At 51.8% G+C, this 15,024-nt stretch overlaps 7 protein-coding genes across 7 annotated transcripts; 4 read left to right on the top strand and 3 right to left on the bottom strand.

The window, feature by feature from the left end:
• Positions 1–462: 462 nt before the first annotated feature.
• LRP88_02558 (thioredoxin-like protein) lies at positions 463–1,292 on the bottom strand (the record flags this gene model as incomplete). Its single annotated transcript, XM_083239204.1, has 2 exons — positions 463–1,180; positions 1,228–1,292. The coding sequence occupies 2 exons, from the start codon at positions 1,290–1,292 to the stop codon at positions 463–465; spliced, it is 783 nt and encodes a 260-aa protein (XP_083104334.1).
• A 497-nt stretch (positions 1,293–1,789) lies between these two features.
• On the top strand, positions 1,790–2,329 carry LRP88_02557 (40S ribosomal protein eS27; the record flags this gene model as incomplete). Its single annotated transcript, XM_083239203.1, has 3 exons — positions 1,790–1,792; positions 2,024–2,086; positions 2,147–2,329. 3 exons carry the CDS (start codon positions 1,790–1,792, stop codon positions 2,327–2,329), a joined length of 249 nt encoding a protein of 82 aa, XP_083104333.1.
• Positions 2,330–4,314: 1,985 nt separating this feature from the next.
• LRP88_02556 (ribonucleotide reductase inhibitor-domain-containing protein) lies at positions 4,315–4,989 on the top strand (the record flags this gene model as incomplete). Its single annotated transcript, XM_083239202.1, has 1 exon — positions 4,315–4,989. One exon carries the CDS (start codon positions 4,315–4,317, stop codon positions 4,987–4,989), a length of 675 nt encoding a protein of 224 aa, XP_083104332.1.
• A 221-nt stretch (positions 4,990–5,210) lies between these two features.
• LRP88_02555 (SIP1 domain-containing protein) lies at positions 5,211–6,781 on the bottom strand (the record flags this gene model as incomplete). The annotated part of the gene is made up of 2 exons (XM_083239201.1): positions 5,211–6,456; positions 6,546–6,781. The coding sequence occupies 2 exons, from the start codon at positions 6,779–6,781 to the stop codon at positions 5,211–5,213; spliced, it is 1,482 nt and encodes a 493-aa protein (XP_083104331.1).
• Positions 6,782–7,002: 221 nt separating this feature from the next.
• LRP88_02554 (glutamyl-tRNA(Gln) amidotransferase subunit HER2) lies at positions 7,003–8,573 on the top strand (the record flags this gene model as incomplete). Its single annotated transcript, XM_083239200.1, has 2 exons — positions 7,003–7,135; positions 7,183–8,573. 2 exons carry the CDS (start codon positions 7,003–7,005, stop codon positions 8,571–8,573), a joined length of 1,524 nt encoding a protein of 507 aa, XP_083104330.1.
• An 828-nt stretch (positions 8,574–9,401) lies between these two features.
• LRP88_02553 (PRP38 family-domain-containing protein) lies at positions 9,402–10,169 on the bottom strand (the record flags this gene model as incomplete). Its single annotated transcript, XM_083239199.1, has 1 exon — positions 9,402–10,169. The coding sequence occupies one exon, from the start codon at positions 10,167–10,169 to the stop codon at positions 9,402–9,404; it is 768 nt and encodes a 255-aa protein (XP_083104329.1).
• A 255-nt stretch (positions 10,170–10,424) lies between these two features.
• Positions 10,425–11,017, top strand: LRP88_02552 (uncharacterized protein; the record flags this gene model as incomplete). Its single annotated transcript, XM_083239198.1, has 2 exons — positions 10,425–10,482; positions 10,539–11,017. The coding sequence occupies 2 exons, from the start codon at positions 10,425–10,427 to the stop codon at positions 11,015–11,017; spliced, it is 537 nt and encodes a 178-aa protein (XP_083104328.1).
• Positions 11,018–15,024: the final 4,007 nt, after the last annotated feature.

Raw genomic sequence — 15,024 nt, 5'->3', positions numbered from 1 at the left:
ATTACGACTGGAATGTCCTCAATTTTCGACAATTACATCAGACCATAGTGTTATCCGTTCCATGTCTTAAGGGCTGGGCATGTTGCCCCTTTGCGTACTTAGCCAGGGTACGATTCCTCTATCGAACTGATATTAGGTCGATATCTTATCGTGGTTCCCATTCAACAGGTTATTTAGGACCAAGGCGAACATGCCAGTGGCTACCACCTTGTTGAAGAACTCAGTACACTGCCCCAACTCATAGCACTCCCTGCGTAGTGATGTTTCTCCTTGCGCTTCTGGAACGGCATGGTATCGAGTCATCGCATGCCAAATTGTGGAGGTGCCTTGTGAGCCAGCACCATTGCCTTACAGTAACATGGCTATACATGTTTCAGTAACGGGCATAGGACAATGGGCTGGGACCGTACTTGAATTTCGGATCCTCGACCAGGTCGATCATAATAAGTCCTTATTTAATTCTTAATCCCAATCATCGTCATCGCTGTCGACATTTCTTGACTTCCCAGCAGTCCCCGTCTTGATGGTCTTCCCTGCCAGGCGCTCCTCCTCAGCGTCCTCAGCGGCTTGCCTCCTCTTGATTACACGCATATCCGAGTCAGGAACAGCGCCAACCTCCACCAGCAGGTTGTCAATCTTTTGCATGTTGGTCCGTACGCCGCCAATGGTCATCAGAGTCACAATCTGCTTGACAATATCGCCGTTCTTGTACACCAGGATGGTCGGACAGTTTCGATCGGGATAGTTCTCAATGGCCTGGCTCGCCCGGATCTCGCAGAACTTGATCTCGCCGTACTCCTTGGCGGCCTGCCTCCAGAGCTCGGTCAAGACCCTGGACTCGACGTTGGTGCCCATGGAGGATGTGAGGTTGACAAACACCGGGCCATTCTTGGAGGCGTCTGTGACCTCGCGCTGGTACTCGGGCTTGGAAATGGGGTATACGCTTCCGTGGAGGGCCTTTTTCTGGAGATTGCTCAGCTCGGCCATGCGCTTCTGCCGGTACATCTCGAGAAACGCCTCGTCTTCCTCATCCTCGAGCTCGTCCAACTCGTCCAGGTCCTTTCCCTCCAATCGGTTCTCATGTGCTAATCTTCGACCTTCGAGAATGGCCTCCTCGATCATGGGAGTCGGGCTCGGCGGTTTCTCAGGAATGACACCATGTTTCCGAAGGATATCGTTCCTATGGCGGGGTTAGAGCTGGGCCATGGAGGGGTAGCAATTGCATACCATTCTGTGTCGGCATTGGGGTCGTCGATGGGCACAGCAATACGCTGTTCTGAAGGAGCGGCCATGATGAATGCAATGTAAATGAGAGTACCCCAATATCAAGACAAGGCTCCAACAACAATTTGTAGTGATCGAAAGTGGTAGCCTATAACTAGACTTGGCGAGGCTCAGTCACGGCCTTACGTACTGCGTCAGGCAGCTCAACGGCGGCGCGCATAACTGGCCGCCGTGCACAAACCCCACTAAAACATTGCGTGCATAAAGCTCCTCCATCGGCGCTATGTTGCACCGACAAGTCTTGACCCAGGCGGTGGACAGGCGGTGGGCTGGGGATAATTTTCGTCACGTGGCTTGGGCACGAAAACCCTAGCACGCTAAGCCGCTTTCATCGAAAAATTCCGCCAGAGGCAAAGGAGAGCCCGTCCCCTCAGAGCCACCGAACTTTTCCTCGCTTACCTCCTCCCACCCACTCTTGCGAGCCTCAAATCTGCTCCCGGATTTCGTCAAGCTTTCCCACTCTCGCAAGAAAACCGACAAGAATTTCTCGAGAAAATCAGCCAAGATGGTAAGCGACTGCTTCTTTCTGATGTTTTCCCACGATGAACCGACCTACGAGCGATGGACGATGGACACGTGTGTGAGGAAGGGGGGAAATTGGACAAGAGGATGCAGCCGGCCGCCGTGGCAAAAGTGTCAAAATGATGGAACTCGGGACCGACTACGACGACGATGCAATCGACAATCGGGCGGGACAAACACGATGATGGAACAATTTGGCTGACTCTCCGCCTCCCAGGTTCTCGCCGTTGATCTTCTGAACCCTTCCGCGGCCAGCGAGGCCAAGAAGCACAAGCTCAAGGTACGATAAGCAACAAAAAATTTCACATGTTTCGACAATCGACCTAACATTGCTCGCCAGACCCTCGTCCCCGCCCCTCGATCCTTCTTCATGGACGTCAAGTGCCCCGGCTGCTTCACCATCACCACCGTCTTCTCTCACGCCCAGACCGTCGTCATCTGCCAGGGATGCACCACCGTCCTCTGCCAGCCCACCGGTGGTAAGGCTCGGTTGACCGAGGGCTGCTCTTTCCGACGGAAGTAAACTGCTTCACGGCGGTTTATCTCCTTGGGTACTCATGACTCTTACGGTTCATCGAATGGTGGTCATCTCGGATCTGCAAATCAACAACCTCGACATGGACGGATAGAACAACCGACGTTGCGAACACTACCAAAAACCTCTTTGCAGATAGAAGATGGGGCACCCAGAATAGGGGCGTTTGGGGTCTCCGGATATCTTGCATGGCACATCATTCTTCTTTTGTTTTTCCGTTGCGCGCCTTGTACCAAAGAGTCTTCTCGAGGCAGGAAGGAAAAAAAAGCACTGCATGGGTGGAAAGCTGGAGAAGGCCTTCACGAGCGCCTGGACCGGTAACGTCTGGCGCGAGGACGTGGAACCGCTGCTTGATGATCGCTTCATACCCGGGTGCAGTGGGTAGCGGAGGATGGTCACTGTGCTTTTGCGAAAATTCACAATGGTTTCCACATTGCTGTCGTACTGATGGTGACTGTCATTGAGTGCTGTAGTGAGGGATAACCTGTTGTGAATGGTCGTCTGTCCGGTTCTGCCGCCCTGTCCCAGCTCTGCTGCCTGGACCCAGCCTTCCAGGAGTCATCACGACTCATCAGTAGAGCTCACCCATTCCTCCTCCAAGCTGTCAATGATTGACTCGATGATGATTGGTGACTGGCAGCGTCATGGATAAGGTGTCGACCTACCCCTCAATGCTAGTCGCCGGATGACTCGACTCGGGGAATGTGATCCGGTGGGATAGAGCCTCAGGCAGCCCATACGGATCGTCTGGAACTAAACTACCCCGCGGAATGGCATGATAGCGTGATGTGCAGAGACGGACCTGAAGCTTGTGGATGATTAGCTGGATGGTTGACTGTGATTGGACCATGAGTTGACTGCTGTAGCTGTAGGCTCGACTGCTGAGTTATCACATTATGCAGCACAAACAGGCATAGTTTCCAACTTTACTACCTAGTTTCTGGACTCGTTATAGATTCAATCCTTTATTACAGTGTTGTATGTTACTGGTTTAGTTAATTGGCTCTTGGTCACCGAACATGGTCTTCATCAGCTCGTGTGAGAAGCCTGCGTGCCTGGGTCCACCTCTCCTCACACTTGCTTCGGGGCAATGGAAGAGACGTAGGCAGTCGAAACATGCTTCTCTTACTGTATGTTTGTGAAAAACATTATCAAAGAAAGTATCTAAGTGCTCAAAAAATGCCTAGGCAAGCACCTATCTCGCAAACACTACCTACCTATGGTTGTGGATGTTCTGCAGCTGAATGCTAGAACAAACCCGAATCTTCCCCAACGCCTTGACGAAGCAAACTTGGGAAAAACGTAACCAAAGTCAAGCAAACCACACGAGACATTGTCGATCCTGGGCAAAGCCTGCAGCATGGCACCTTGCCACTGCCTTGATCCTCTCGCCGATCAGATAATGCAGCTTATATCATATGACTCTTGTAACAGCCAATGGCCAACCCTGCAATTACTTCACTTTACGCGAAAGCGACACGAACAGGTCGCGCAGAACACGGGTCCCTGGCCCCACTCTTTTCAGCGCAAGGTGAGAAACTCTGGCTCGGTCAGTGGCTCACGGAAAGGTTGTCGCCTCTATTTTAGCTTCCTGGGGCAGGGGCCTCCTCTCCCTTTCCCTTCTTCTTCACCCTGGCAACGATCTCCTTTGGACCTCGTTTAATCAAGAACCCCTCCTTCTTTTATCCATCACGGACCCTTGCTTTTTCATCGATTGCGACGTCATTGCCATCGTAGAGGGGAACTACTTGTCTCTCTTCTATTCAAGACACTCTCCACTCTTCCATCTTTTACACTTTCTTCATCTCGGCCTTGCCGTTCTGTTGTTGACACTTGTTGAGCCTTACCCTCTTGTGCAACAACAATCGAGACATTGCGACGAATTTTGCGACGTCATCACATCTCGGCGCATTCATCTTTCATCACCAATTGATCCCCATTGAGTCGCTCTCGACCTTTATACATCTCTCACAATGTCGACTCCTCGGGTAAAGCGTCAGTTCGCTGGCACTCCTGATCTCTCCCAGCGTCAAATCACTTCCTTCTTCAACCCCCGATCTCCCAACGAGCCCCAGCCCAGTCCCGAACCGGCTCGCCAGCCTACCTTACCTTCTACCGTCCAGGCGAACCTTCTCAGCGTCGGAATGCGTGTTCGCAAGTCTGTCCCTGAGGGATACAAGACCACCGGGACGAGCGCCTTTAAGTTGTGGACGGACAATGCGCCCGTTCCCACATCTACTCCTCGCCGCGCCGTCAACAAGGCTACATCCCGAGAGCTGCTGCCTTTCTGTGGGATCAACAAGGTCGGCGGTCTTGATACCCAGCCCGAGTTTGAGCAAGAGGACGATGTCCCAGACGCCGATGCTATTCCTGAGCTTTCAATGTCTCAAGAGAGTACCGAGAGCGTCGATTCAAACGAGACATATCGCAAGCGATTCTTCGAGGAGGACGACGAAACCAATGTCAGCTCTCATGCCCAAACCATGGCTGGCGAGGGTGACTCTCGAGTCTACGCTATTCCTATCTCTCAAGCCCAAAAGGCAGCCAGGCTTGGAACCGGTGGTCAGGGCCGCACAGCTACTGGTTCTGACTTTGAAGATGCCGAGTTCCTTGTTTATGGAGACGAGACAATGGACCAAGCCAACTAGCTTGACTCCTCGGGTCGTTCCCCTGTCAAGACTTACATGCCACATGTGTTATGTTGATGGATGAATTTGGTGTTAGGCGTTGTCGGGTATACATTGGTGCTCCAGAGCTGGTTGTTTTTTATGGATGTCAAGGATAAGATGAATTAGGACTGGCTGTATGTTACACGGAATTAAGACATTTTGGTCGAGCGTGACCTACAAGTACTTCCTTTCCACCGCACTTACATGCCCACAAACGGCTCTCGAAACTCGAGCAAGTCCCTCTGCCCGTAAAACTCACCGGCGACCGTGAGGATCATGTTGAGCGTGGCGCGCAGGTTGGCCCGCGACCGTTGCTTCGCTGCCTCCTTCTCAGCTTCAGCCTCGGCATCAGGATCGTCTGAAGCTGTGCCGTTGTCCAGTTGAGCGAGCAGTCGAGCCTTGGCTTCCTCTAGGTCTTCCTTGGGTTGAGGGGCGACTTCGCCATCCTCAGCTTCCGATTCGGATGCGATGTCCATAGCCACATCCTCTTCTTCGTCGTCTATCTCACCTTCCTCTGCGTCGGGTTTAGGCGCAGGGCTCGTAGGCTGAGGATCTGGCGTATCCGGCTTGGGCGGCTGTCCCTCGTCCTGTTCAACTTCAGGGGGTGTTGTGTCATCTTCGTCCTGGCCAGGACTGACGGCGCCCTCCACCTCCAACTCCTCTGCATCCACCATGACGTCCTCGTCGCTGCTGCTTCTATCAACAGCCTCATGGGCCCCCAAGCCACCTTCAGCCAGCTCCTCTCTCAGCGCCGCCATCTCGGCCAAACTCCTTCCCAGCAGCACCGCCCGTCGACCCAGGTCACGCACCCAGCCAATCTCTGCGTAGTTAAGCTCTCCCTTGTCCGGTAGTCGCGCAAGGAGCGCCCACAGCCAACGGCTCGTGCGTTCAGGCAGGGTATAACCGCGGCGCAGAAACTTACCGCCAAGTAGGACGCGAAGGATACGGAGGATGGTGTCTTTGGACATGAGAGCGAGTTGGAGGGGATGCGGATCGGTGGTGCGAAGCAGACGGGACCATACGCCTATCGGTGACGATTGATGACCGAAAGGCGCGGCGGTGGTAGCTTGCGATGGGGAGAGTCGAGAGAGGGCGTTCGAAGGGGGTTTGGTATGGAGGACCGATCGGAGGTGAAGGTATTGGTCCATGAGGGACGCAAAGTATGCCTCGTGTATGGCTCTCTCTTCGTCAAAATCGTCGTCCTCGTATTCTGGAGCTTCGCCCTCTTCGTAGTCATCCTCCTCGGCCCATTCTGGTAATCCGACATACGCGCCGTCCTCATAATAACCTCGAGAGTCCCCGATGCCAGTCTCGTAAATACTTCGATCGGTAGGTCCCTCGTCGTTTTGGTCTGCATCATCGTCTCTCTCGAAGTCGGCGGGTAGTTGCGGCCCTATTTGGACTTTGGGGGCAACGAGTAGATGGGGGATCCCGTTGGCTTCTTGTCTGTTGTACTCACCATATCAGTATTCGTTCTCTATAGGTCGGCCATCTTCAGCAAAGAATCACGAGGAGTGCTGAGGGAAATTTCATACCTTACAGAGTTGAGGTAGGCCATGGCTTCAGAGTCGTCCTCAAAATCTGATTCTTCGCCCGCGGGAACCGTCGTCGCGTTGCCGCCGCCCGAAAAGACATATTTCTGACCCCATGTCGGATCGATGTTGGAGTGCTGATGCTGTCGCGCCTTGCCGCCTTGTTTCTTTGGGCGCTTATTCTCTCTCTTTGGCGTATCGCCGTCGCCGGCTTCCTGAAACTCTCTTTTCGTCGCCATTTCCGCAACTTCGCGTGTTGACGGGTATGTTTTTGTCGAGCTCAAGAGCTAAGGTGGAGTGAAGATGGAAAGGACCCTGAGATGATGCCTGGTGCTTATCGATAAGCCCACATGCCGCTTTTTCGGCCGACCAACCAGTCACCTTTGGAGCTTCAACACCAACTCTCGACTTACACCTTGACGCTCTGGTCTTGGGGCTTGTTGATGGTGATAAATCGACAATGAGCGCGGCTGTTATGCGCCGCTTGGCCTTGAATTCGCCGCGACACGCTGTTATATCCCGTCGAGCCGTTGTTCGCGCGCAATTGGCACAATGGCGCTCTCATAGCACCTACAACCACTTTGTGGGCAGCAGTATGTCAGGTCGAAGCTACGCAATTAGACTTGCCTAACATTCCTAGGTGAATCTATTACCACAGATTCTTCTATTCCACTTCGGAAAGATGCGAAACCCTTCAGACTCGCTGTCAAAGACAACATCGCAACCGCCGACTTCCCCACACAATGCGCCTCCCAGATCCTCTCCTCCCACCCCTCGCCATTCGAGGCCACTGTTGTCCGACAATTGCGTCAACGAGGTGCTTCCATAGTTGGAAAGACCAACATGGATGAGTTTGGCATGGGATCACATTCAACGAACTCAATACACGGCGCTGTGAGGAACCCATTGGCCAAGGGTGACGATGTTTCAGCCGGTGGTAGTTCTGGTGGAAGCGCTGTTGCTGTTCGGCTTGGAGACGCTGATATCGCTCTGGGGACAGATACTGGAGGCTCGATCCGACTACCGGCGGCTTATACAGGAACAGTTGGCTACAAGCCCAGCTATGGCATGATCTCCCGGTTCGGTGTCGTTCCATACGCCAATTCTTTGGATACGGTTGGCTTCTTGGCCAACGAAGTCAAGCCGATCCATGACCTCGTCTTCAAGACTGGTCTGTATCAAGAGCAAGACTCGAGCGACCCGACATCGCTCCCTATTGCTTCCAGGAAACGCTGCGCTGAGACAACACCTTCCACCCTCCCCGACCTATCCAAACTAAACATTGGCATTCCTCTTGAGTACAACATTGAGGAACTTGACCCCTCCATCCGAGCTGCTTGGGTGGCTGCCGCCTCTGCTCTCGAAGCCCAGGGTGCAACTCTAGTTCCCATCTCGCTCCCCTCTACAACGGAGGCCCTCTGCGCATACTACGTCCTTGCCCCAGCTGAAGCTTCCTCTAACCTCGCAAAATACGACGGCGTCCGTTACGGAAAGCGTGGCGAGGGTAGTGACGCTGTTGGCGAGACTCTATACTCTGATACCCGCGGTGCCGGTTTCGGCGACGAGGTCAAGAGGCGAATCTTGCTCGGCACATACAGTCTCAGCTCCGAGGCCATGGACAACTACTTTATCCAGGCGCAAAAGGTTCGACGGATGGTCCAGCAGGACTTTGACCGCGTGTTCCGGCTGGACAACCCGCTGTATGAGCCCGCGCAGTTCGATCTCAGCGACATGGCTGAGGCCACTGGCATGGAGGACAAGCGAGGTCCTCTACAAGTGGACTTTATCCTTTGTCCCACGGCACCCACGTTTCCTCCCCGGTTGGATGAGATTAAAGAGCAGAGCAGCGTGGATGTGTACATGAATGATGTCTTTACGGTGCCTGCCAGTCTCGCGGGCTTGCCGGCTGTGAGCGTTCCCGCCAAGGTTGAGGGGAGTCGATTCCCGGCTGGATTGCAAGTGATTGGGCAATATTGGGATGATCAGAGGGTGCTGTTACTGGCGGAGAAGTTGAAGGAGGCTGTGGCATGAATGTGTATAAATGAAAAGCGATGACTGAATGATCTTAGTGTATAGTAGTCCAGATGGCTTAGATATAGGAACTCGGTTCTGTAGTGCTGATCACATAGTTCGTGACACTGCTAGAGGATGTTAGAGGGCATTCACTTCACCCCTAGCTCATAGCCATAGGTCTCGAGGGAAAGAAATGACGAAATGGGGTCCAATACTTGAGCCCATCCCCCTTATGACCTTGCTAATGGCCCTTGCCCACCTCGCTAAAGTGCCGACGATTTGAAAGTAGACATATATTTGCAACATTCGACTGAGGTCATCTCCAAAAGAAAGCTAAGGGGTAAAGCAACCGAGATGTGTCATGAAGACATTTAGCTAGGAGCTTGATCCCGGCCTATTGTTGTGATAATATTGGTTACAATGAAGACACGGGGATCTTGAATATAAAAACCAAAGTAAGCGGTCTTTGCGACCATAAGTGGTATTCGTTGTAGATGTTGCTAAGATGGTTTGGCCGTCATGGAGGTTGTAGTCTTTCAACCACCCACTTGAAGCAATCTGAATTGCTAACTCCTATATCGTCGTACCCATCCCCCCGGAGACTGATTAACCCTACGCTCCTCATGAATTCGTACAGCTCGATATCGCAGCGAGAGGGTCGACGCAGGGGCAATCGACGTCAGGGTGGCCCAGCTCGGGAATGGTCCAATGTAGCTGAGGGCGAGACTGTAAGTGTTCTCGGCGCGGCGATTCGTGTTTATAGGAGGCTGGCGTGGCATCCCGCATTGATGATGCTGATCCAGGTCAGGCCCACGTGTTGGTGTTCTTGGTCGTCCCCGAGCGTGCTCAGGGTGAACGGCTCCGGCTCCTGCTTGGACTCCGACTTTGACTCCTCGGCCTCTCGTCGCGATCAACATCCATCTCATCCCTATCCGAAAGCTCCCCAGACTCTTCTCTCGTGCCATTCTCACCCTCTGGTTCATCCTCCTCCAGCAGATCCTCGAGATCACCAAGAGGACTGACCCTCGGCTCCAGAATCTCCAAGTCCTCCAATGTCTCTCTCTTCGGCATCTTCCATAAACTTGTACCGCACACGCGATCCTTGACCAGCAGGTCATCCACAAACTCATCCATATACGTCAACGCCACGCCCGCTCTGCCCCTCCTCCTCAGCTTGCGCCTGTCCTCGAGAAACGGCTCCAGCATCTCGTACACGTCCTTTGCCTGTCGCGTGAGCCGAAAGTAGAAGCACGCCAGCGCGCGCAGGTACTTGAACTCGTCGCCGCCGTAGTGCAGGTACTCGTGCAGCACAGCGTCGCTGGGGGCGAGCTCGAGGAGCTTGAAGGCGAGGCACAGGAAGGGGCTGGGCTTTTGCGTGACGCCGTAGGTTCCGCCGATGAACGACACGTGCTCGACGACGCGGTCGACAATGTCGGCTTCGTTGAGCGCGAAGCACTGCTCCTTGTAAAAGTACGAGTCGACGATGCGATCCTTGACGGCCTTTTCCATGATTGTCGCGGGGTTGAGGCCGTTGGGCGCCATTGTCGCGTTGGAGCCGCGCTCATCGAGGAAGCGCCGCGCATCGGCTTGTACGGTATCTTTGTTTTTGCTCATGATGGGCGGTCGTGATTTCGTCGTAGTGTAACGTTGGTAATCGCTGGATTGGAGCTTGGTGTTGGAAAAGTTGATGGAACCTTGAAGCTCGGGACCGATAAGAGCCTTATCGGTCGGTTGCCGTGTTAACAGAGTCAACACTGCATGAGCATGACGACCAAGCTTCGAGGCGCAAGGTTTAATCGGTTACATGACCATTCAATCCTGTGTCTCCTATTGTGCATTTTCTTTTTCTCTATATATCTATTTATCAGGATGGCCAGATTGCTCCTCACGTCGTCCCAGGTCCAGATTATCGCATCCTGCGTAGTCGGTAAGTCGCATTCCAGCTCCCGCATTCCACTCAGTTACTGACGAGACATTCTCCAGTGGTTCTCTGTACGTCAGCTTTATTCATCAGCGGCTATGTCATTCAACAACGAACACTGCGCGAGCTCCGCGTAGCCATAAAACCTCGCAACACCCGTCCGTCCCCCAAAGTCTATCTCCCTGAGAAGTTCCGCACAAGAACCAAGGAGCTCGAGGATGGAAGCGTCGTCGATATCGACACCGAAGCGGATATCGAGGTCAGGCGGCAGCGACTCCTAATCGAGGTCAAGGAGACACTTCCCGGGGCCAAGTTGGAAAGCGCCGAGGGCAACGCCGCGCTAGAGAGGAACATTGAGCTCGTGAAGCAGCTCCAGTCCAAGGTGGTGGAAAAGATGTCGACTCCCGAGGGCCACGTCGAAGCTCCCGTCAAGAACCACAAGCCCGTGAGCAGGGCCCAGAGGAGGAAGATGATCAAGAACGAGCTCCAGAAGCTGGCTCAAGCGGATGAGCCGGCGTACTACCAGCGCAGGATGTGGTAGACACAGCAAGCGGTCGATATCTCTATGCGTGAATGTGGCCAACGACTATACCGAGTATACGCACTTTGACGTTGGATATGTTTCAGCTTGGCGTTTGTTGTTTCTTGGGATACGGGCTTATGCCTAACACTCCCCTTCTTCCTCCCTCGTCAAGGTTCAAGATTGAAAGAATAACGAGCAAAGGCGTCCTGCGGTTTGGATATATATAGTAAACAAATATTGCAATCTTTCGGAAACCTCAATCTTAAATGACTATTTCTCTTGCTCATCGTCCAACTCCCCAGCGCTAAGCATGTATAGTGAATGGCTCTCTTAACTCCACTCAGTCAGGTAGCTTATAGTTCCTGATGGTTATTAATCGCACGTTTATCTATAGTTTTCACTACTATATCAAGTATATTATGGGATAGCTACTCGGGAGGCCATGTTAATGATCAATCTCGCATTATTGTTACAGGAACCCGTGGATGAGGCAGCTCACCGCGATTGCAACGATAGAATGAAAGTTGTAATGATGTTCAACTAGGCAAATTGATACCAATTGTTAGGTCATCTAAGAGACAATTCACAACGATTCTCCATTTATTACGAGTGTAAGCCGCTTAAATTGTCGGTCGTCCATAGCAGGTGCGAGGGGATATCATCGCCCCCCAAGCGAAGCAATCAAGGAGGTTCAGCATTTGCCGTCATCATGGATGAGAAGCAGATGTATCATGTCTCTAAGTTGCAAAATACCTAGCACTACCTTCCAAACGACCTGGACATAAGCAATTTGGATGGAAGGGAGAAATAGCAAGTAGCTGACTTGACTGAATCGATGCAGGTGATTATGTTTGGGACGGGGGACCCGAATAACATAGTCATTGTCAATACTGACACTTTAACATAAATTTAAATCGTCATTAGAGCTCACTCAGAGCCAAACTTGACGTCCTTTCCTAGTACTAAGGTACCTGCGCAGGAGTGTCTCCTTTACGACCACGTCAAGAAGATACATATCCTCTATGCGTAACGGAGGACAATAATAGGAACCAAGGACAGTCGAGATCCTGAAACGGATACTGAAGTCTTTTCAATCAGACTTTAAATGGCTATAGACAGCACTCAAACTTCCTAAACAAACCAAAGACTTCTATCTCGGCGTCAGCCCGACTCTTTTCGTCCTGCCCAAGTCTGATTATCAGCTGGGCGCCTCAGAGACCTCTATGGATTACTTGAAATTATCCAGAAGTCTTTTGACAGCTCACGACTTGCCTCGAGGGCAAAGACGACCTTGACCAGAGGTTGTAGACTAGAATAGGAACCCGCCTAATGGTTCTTGCGCGCGACCAATAATAGCAATTACTCTTTTACATTTTCTCTCAGTCTACAGGGGATGCCTTGTCTAGACTCTCTTTTTGCGATGTTGGCCCATGACATGAGTACTACTATCCGGAATGACCCATACCACAATGAATCCGCCAAGGGGCCAACACTATCCCCTATGACCATTGAAACTGCTGCCTAGGCTTGGACTGCCTTGCACTACACGACTATCAGTTAACCTCATCTTCTGGGTGAATACCTTCTGGGCTACTGGTTGAAGGCGAAGGTGCCAGTGCAGAAGCCGAGTGAACTGGCCATCTTTTCGCGAACTACAGTAGCGGAGGGGGTTTCTGCCGGCCATAGGACGCATTATAGGCTGGAGCAAAAGGCCAGGGCTGCATTGGTTGTTATACTTTGCAAAGGGGGCTGTTAGCAAGTGTTGGGAAAGGAGGGCATCGTGTTAACATGCAGTCTACGTCCTGGAAGCTCGCCGAGAGTAGAAAAGAATTGATACATTCCACAAGTGCATTAGCATTGCAGCGAACAGCTTATTGCTGCCCCATACATCCTATAAGTCTGTGGTGAAGACTTGGCTGTGATCCAGAGCATTCTATAACCCTGCCTCAAGGACAATCAAGTTACATTACGCATCTACTTCCAGTACTCACATTTAACAGGGGTAATGATTGATAAGAAAACGCATGTTCAGCATGCGGATTATCTACTGAATAGCCCATGATCGTGCCATTACGCGGCTTGAGCCAAGTTAGCTCTCTTGGCATCAGTTAGATGAATGCCATCTACTGAGAGGCGCAGCATGACTACGTAGTCCGTCAAGACTTAGCTTGTCCTCCAATTCATCAAAAATGACTCTTGGCATGAGTTGGGCATCCCTAACAGCGCCAACCAGCCCATCGCAATAGGCGAGAACACCACTAACAAGCGCGGGGCCCAATAGCCGCCCAAGCTTCAGTGACATTCATAGGATATCAGTTATGAGTTGAAATGAAAGACATCATAGTGGGCAAGCCAGGAGAGCTCGGACTCGACGCAGTGTGTTGAACCAACGAGACACGGGTGTTTCGGACTTGCGGCTCTGCATATTTCAACGTCATAGTCTTGAGAGATCAAAATTCAGGTTTTTTTCTGGAAAGACCGGATGATGCGGGATCTGAGGATATTTGGCAACATCACGAGAATGTCAGTAGGCCACGACAGCAGGCAGCTGCCGAAGGCCCCGAAAGGTAAACATCAAACAGCTGGCAATGCAGTGCAGACGCATCGCATATCGCAGAAAAGTTGAAGATCCTTGGCTACGCCCGCAGAACCATGACGAAGCTTGGCCAGGACAAGGGCGCGTAGCGATGCAGACGATGCAGCTATCCTCGTCAATGTAGATACTTGTAGATACTCTCAAATGTATCCTTTCATCATCGCTCATGCTGGTGCACGACGTTTTGAAACATGACCATCCGGAAAGACGTCAGTTTTCCGGGATCTACGATGACCGCATTTTCCTTACCAAGATTCGCCAGAAACAAACCGCCAGAGAATCATTAGAATGGTTTAATTCGATGTTGATGAAACAGCCACTTTTTCGTTGGTTTGGTGCAGATCGTAAACTGGGCATAACCACACTTTCGGGGAACCCTGGTCCTCCCACGTTTGCCACATTCCAAAAGGGCGAAGTCATCATTCCTTCGGTTTTCGCCTCCCCCTGATCAAGATGAAAGAGGGCTGAGCAGCAGCATGGTCAAGCAACGTGGACTTTGGTCAGGGGGAGGCGGAAAAAGGAAAGACTGGAATTGATTGTCAGGGCTTGTCAAAGTGCCGACCTTAGTTGCGTGGCCCGCGGGCGCCGCTGTGAGGGCATTCACACGTAGAGTTAGGTTTTACGAAAAGTCCGGGCTCGGCAGCAACGGGCGGATAATTTCGCCGCATGAGATATGGTGCTCGGTACTCCCAAATGTCCTTCAAATGCCGAGTGACGTTACAACGTTGAAAGTTTACCACCATGAGGCGCAGCCTGAGCCCTGAGATTCGGGTTCGGTTGTTCAGGCAGAAAGTGACTCAACAAAAGATGGAAATTACATGATTCTTGGCGTATTTTTCCTTCTTCTAGAAACCCATCATTGCGCCCGTGGAGAAATCAACAAAACCCCAATTTTGACCAGGGACCGTTGAGAAAAAAAGGGCTGATGATGATGACGATGATACGGTCCCCGGGGCCACCACCAGGTCCGGGCTTCTCGCTTCGGAGAGGCCGCCGCCCGTAGCCGGGCATCAACAAGCGAATTCGAAACCGAAGATGGGGGAATTTAGACGAGAATTGGCATACGATGGCTGGGGTTCGGTTAGGCTGCAGCAGCCTTTTCTCCAGTTTAATTTGATTCCTTGTTGTTGTTGAGTGAAACCAGGGAATGAGGCTGAATCTTTGACGTGTCAAACATGGATCATGTTGTTGGACCCTTGTTGTGAGAGATCAAGACACAACACAAGTGAGGCTGGGGAAAAAACAATTCACGATTGATTCAAGGCTGCAGAGTGGATGCGGCAAGAGATAGTATTGGTGCATTACAAAAATGCCTATGTAGATAGTAGAGGATACGGAGTAAGATATTTGCCGCCAAAAAAAAAAAAAAAAAAAAAAAAAGTGTGGTGAGGTAGTAGTAGAAGTAGTAAAGGTGTGAGGTCGGTTTGAA

Source organism: Fusarium phalaenopsidis, assembly GCF_050370095.1.
Source record: "Fusarium phalaenopsidis strain FUZ10S chromosome Unknown contig_32286, whole genome shotgun sequence".
Lineage (NCBI taxonomy): Eukaryota > Fungi > Ascomycota > Sordariomycetes > Hypocreales > Nectriaceae > Fusarium > Fusarium phalaenopsidis.
This window is presented reverse-complemented; position numbering and strand designations above follow the sequence as displayed.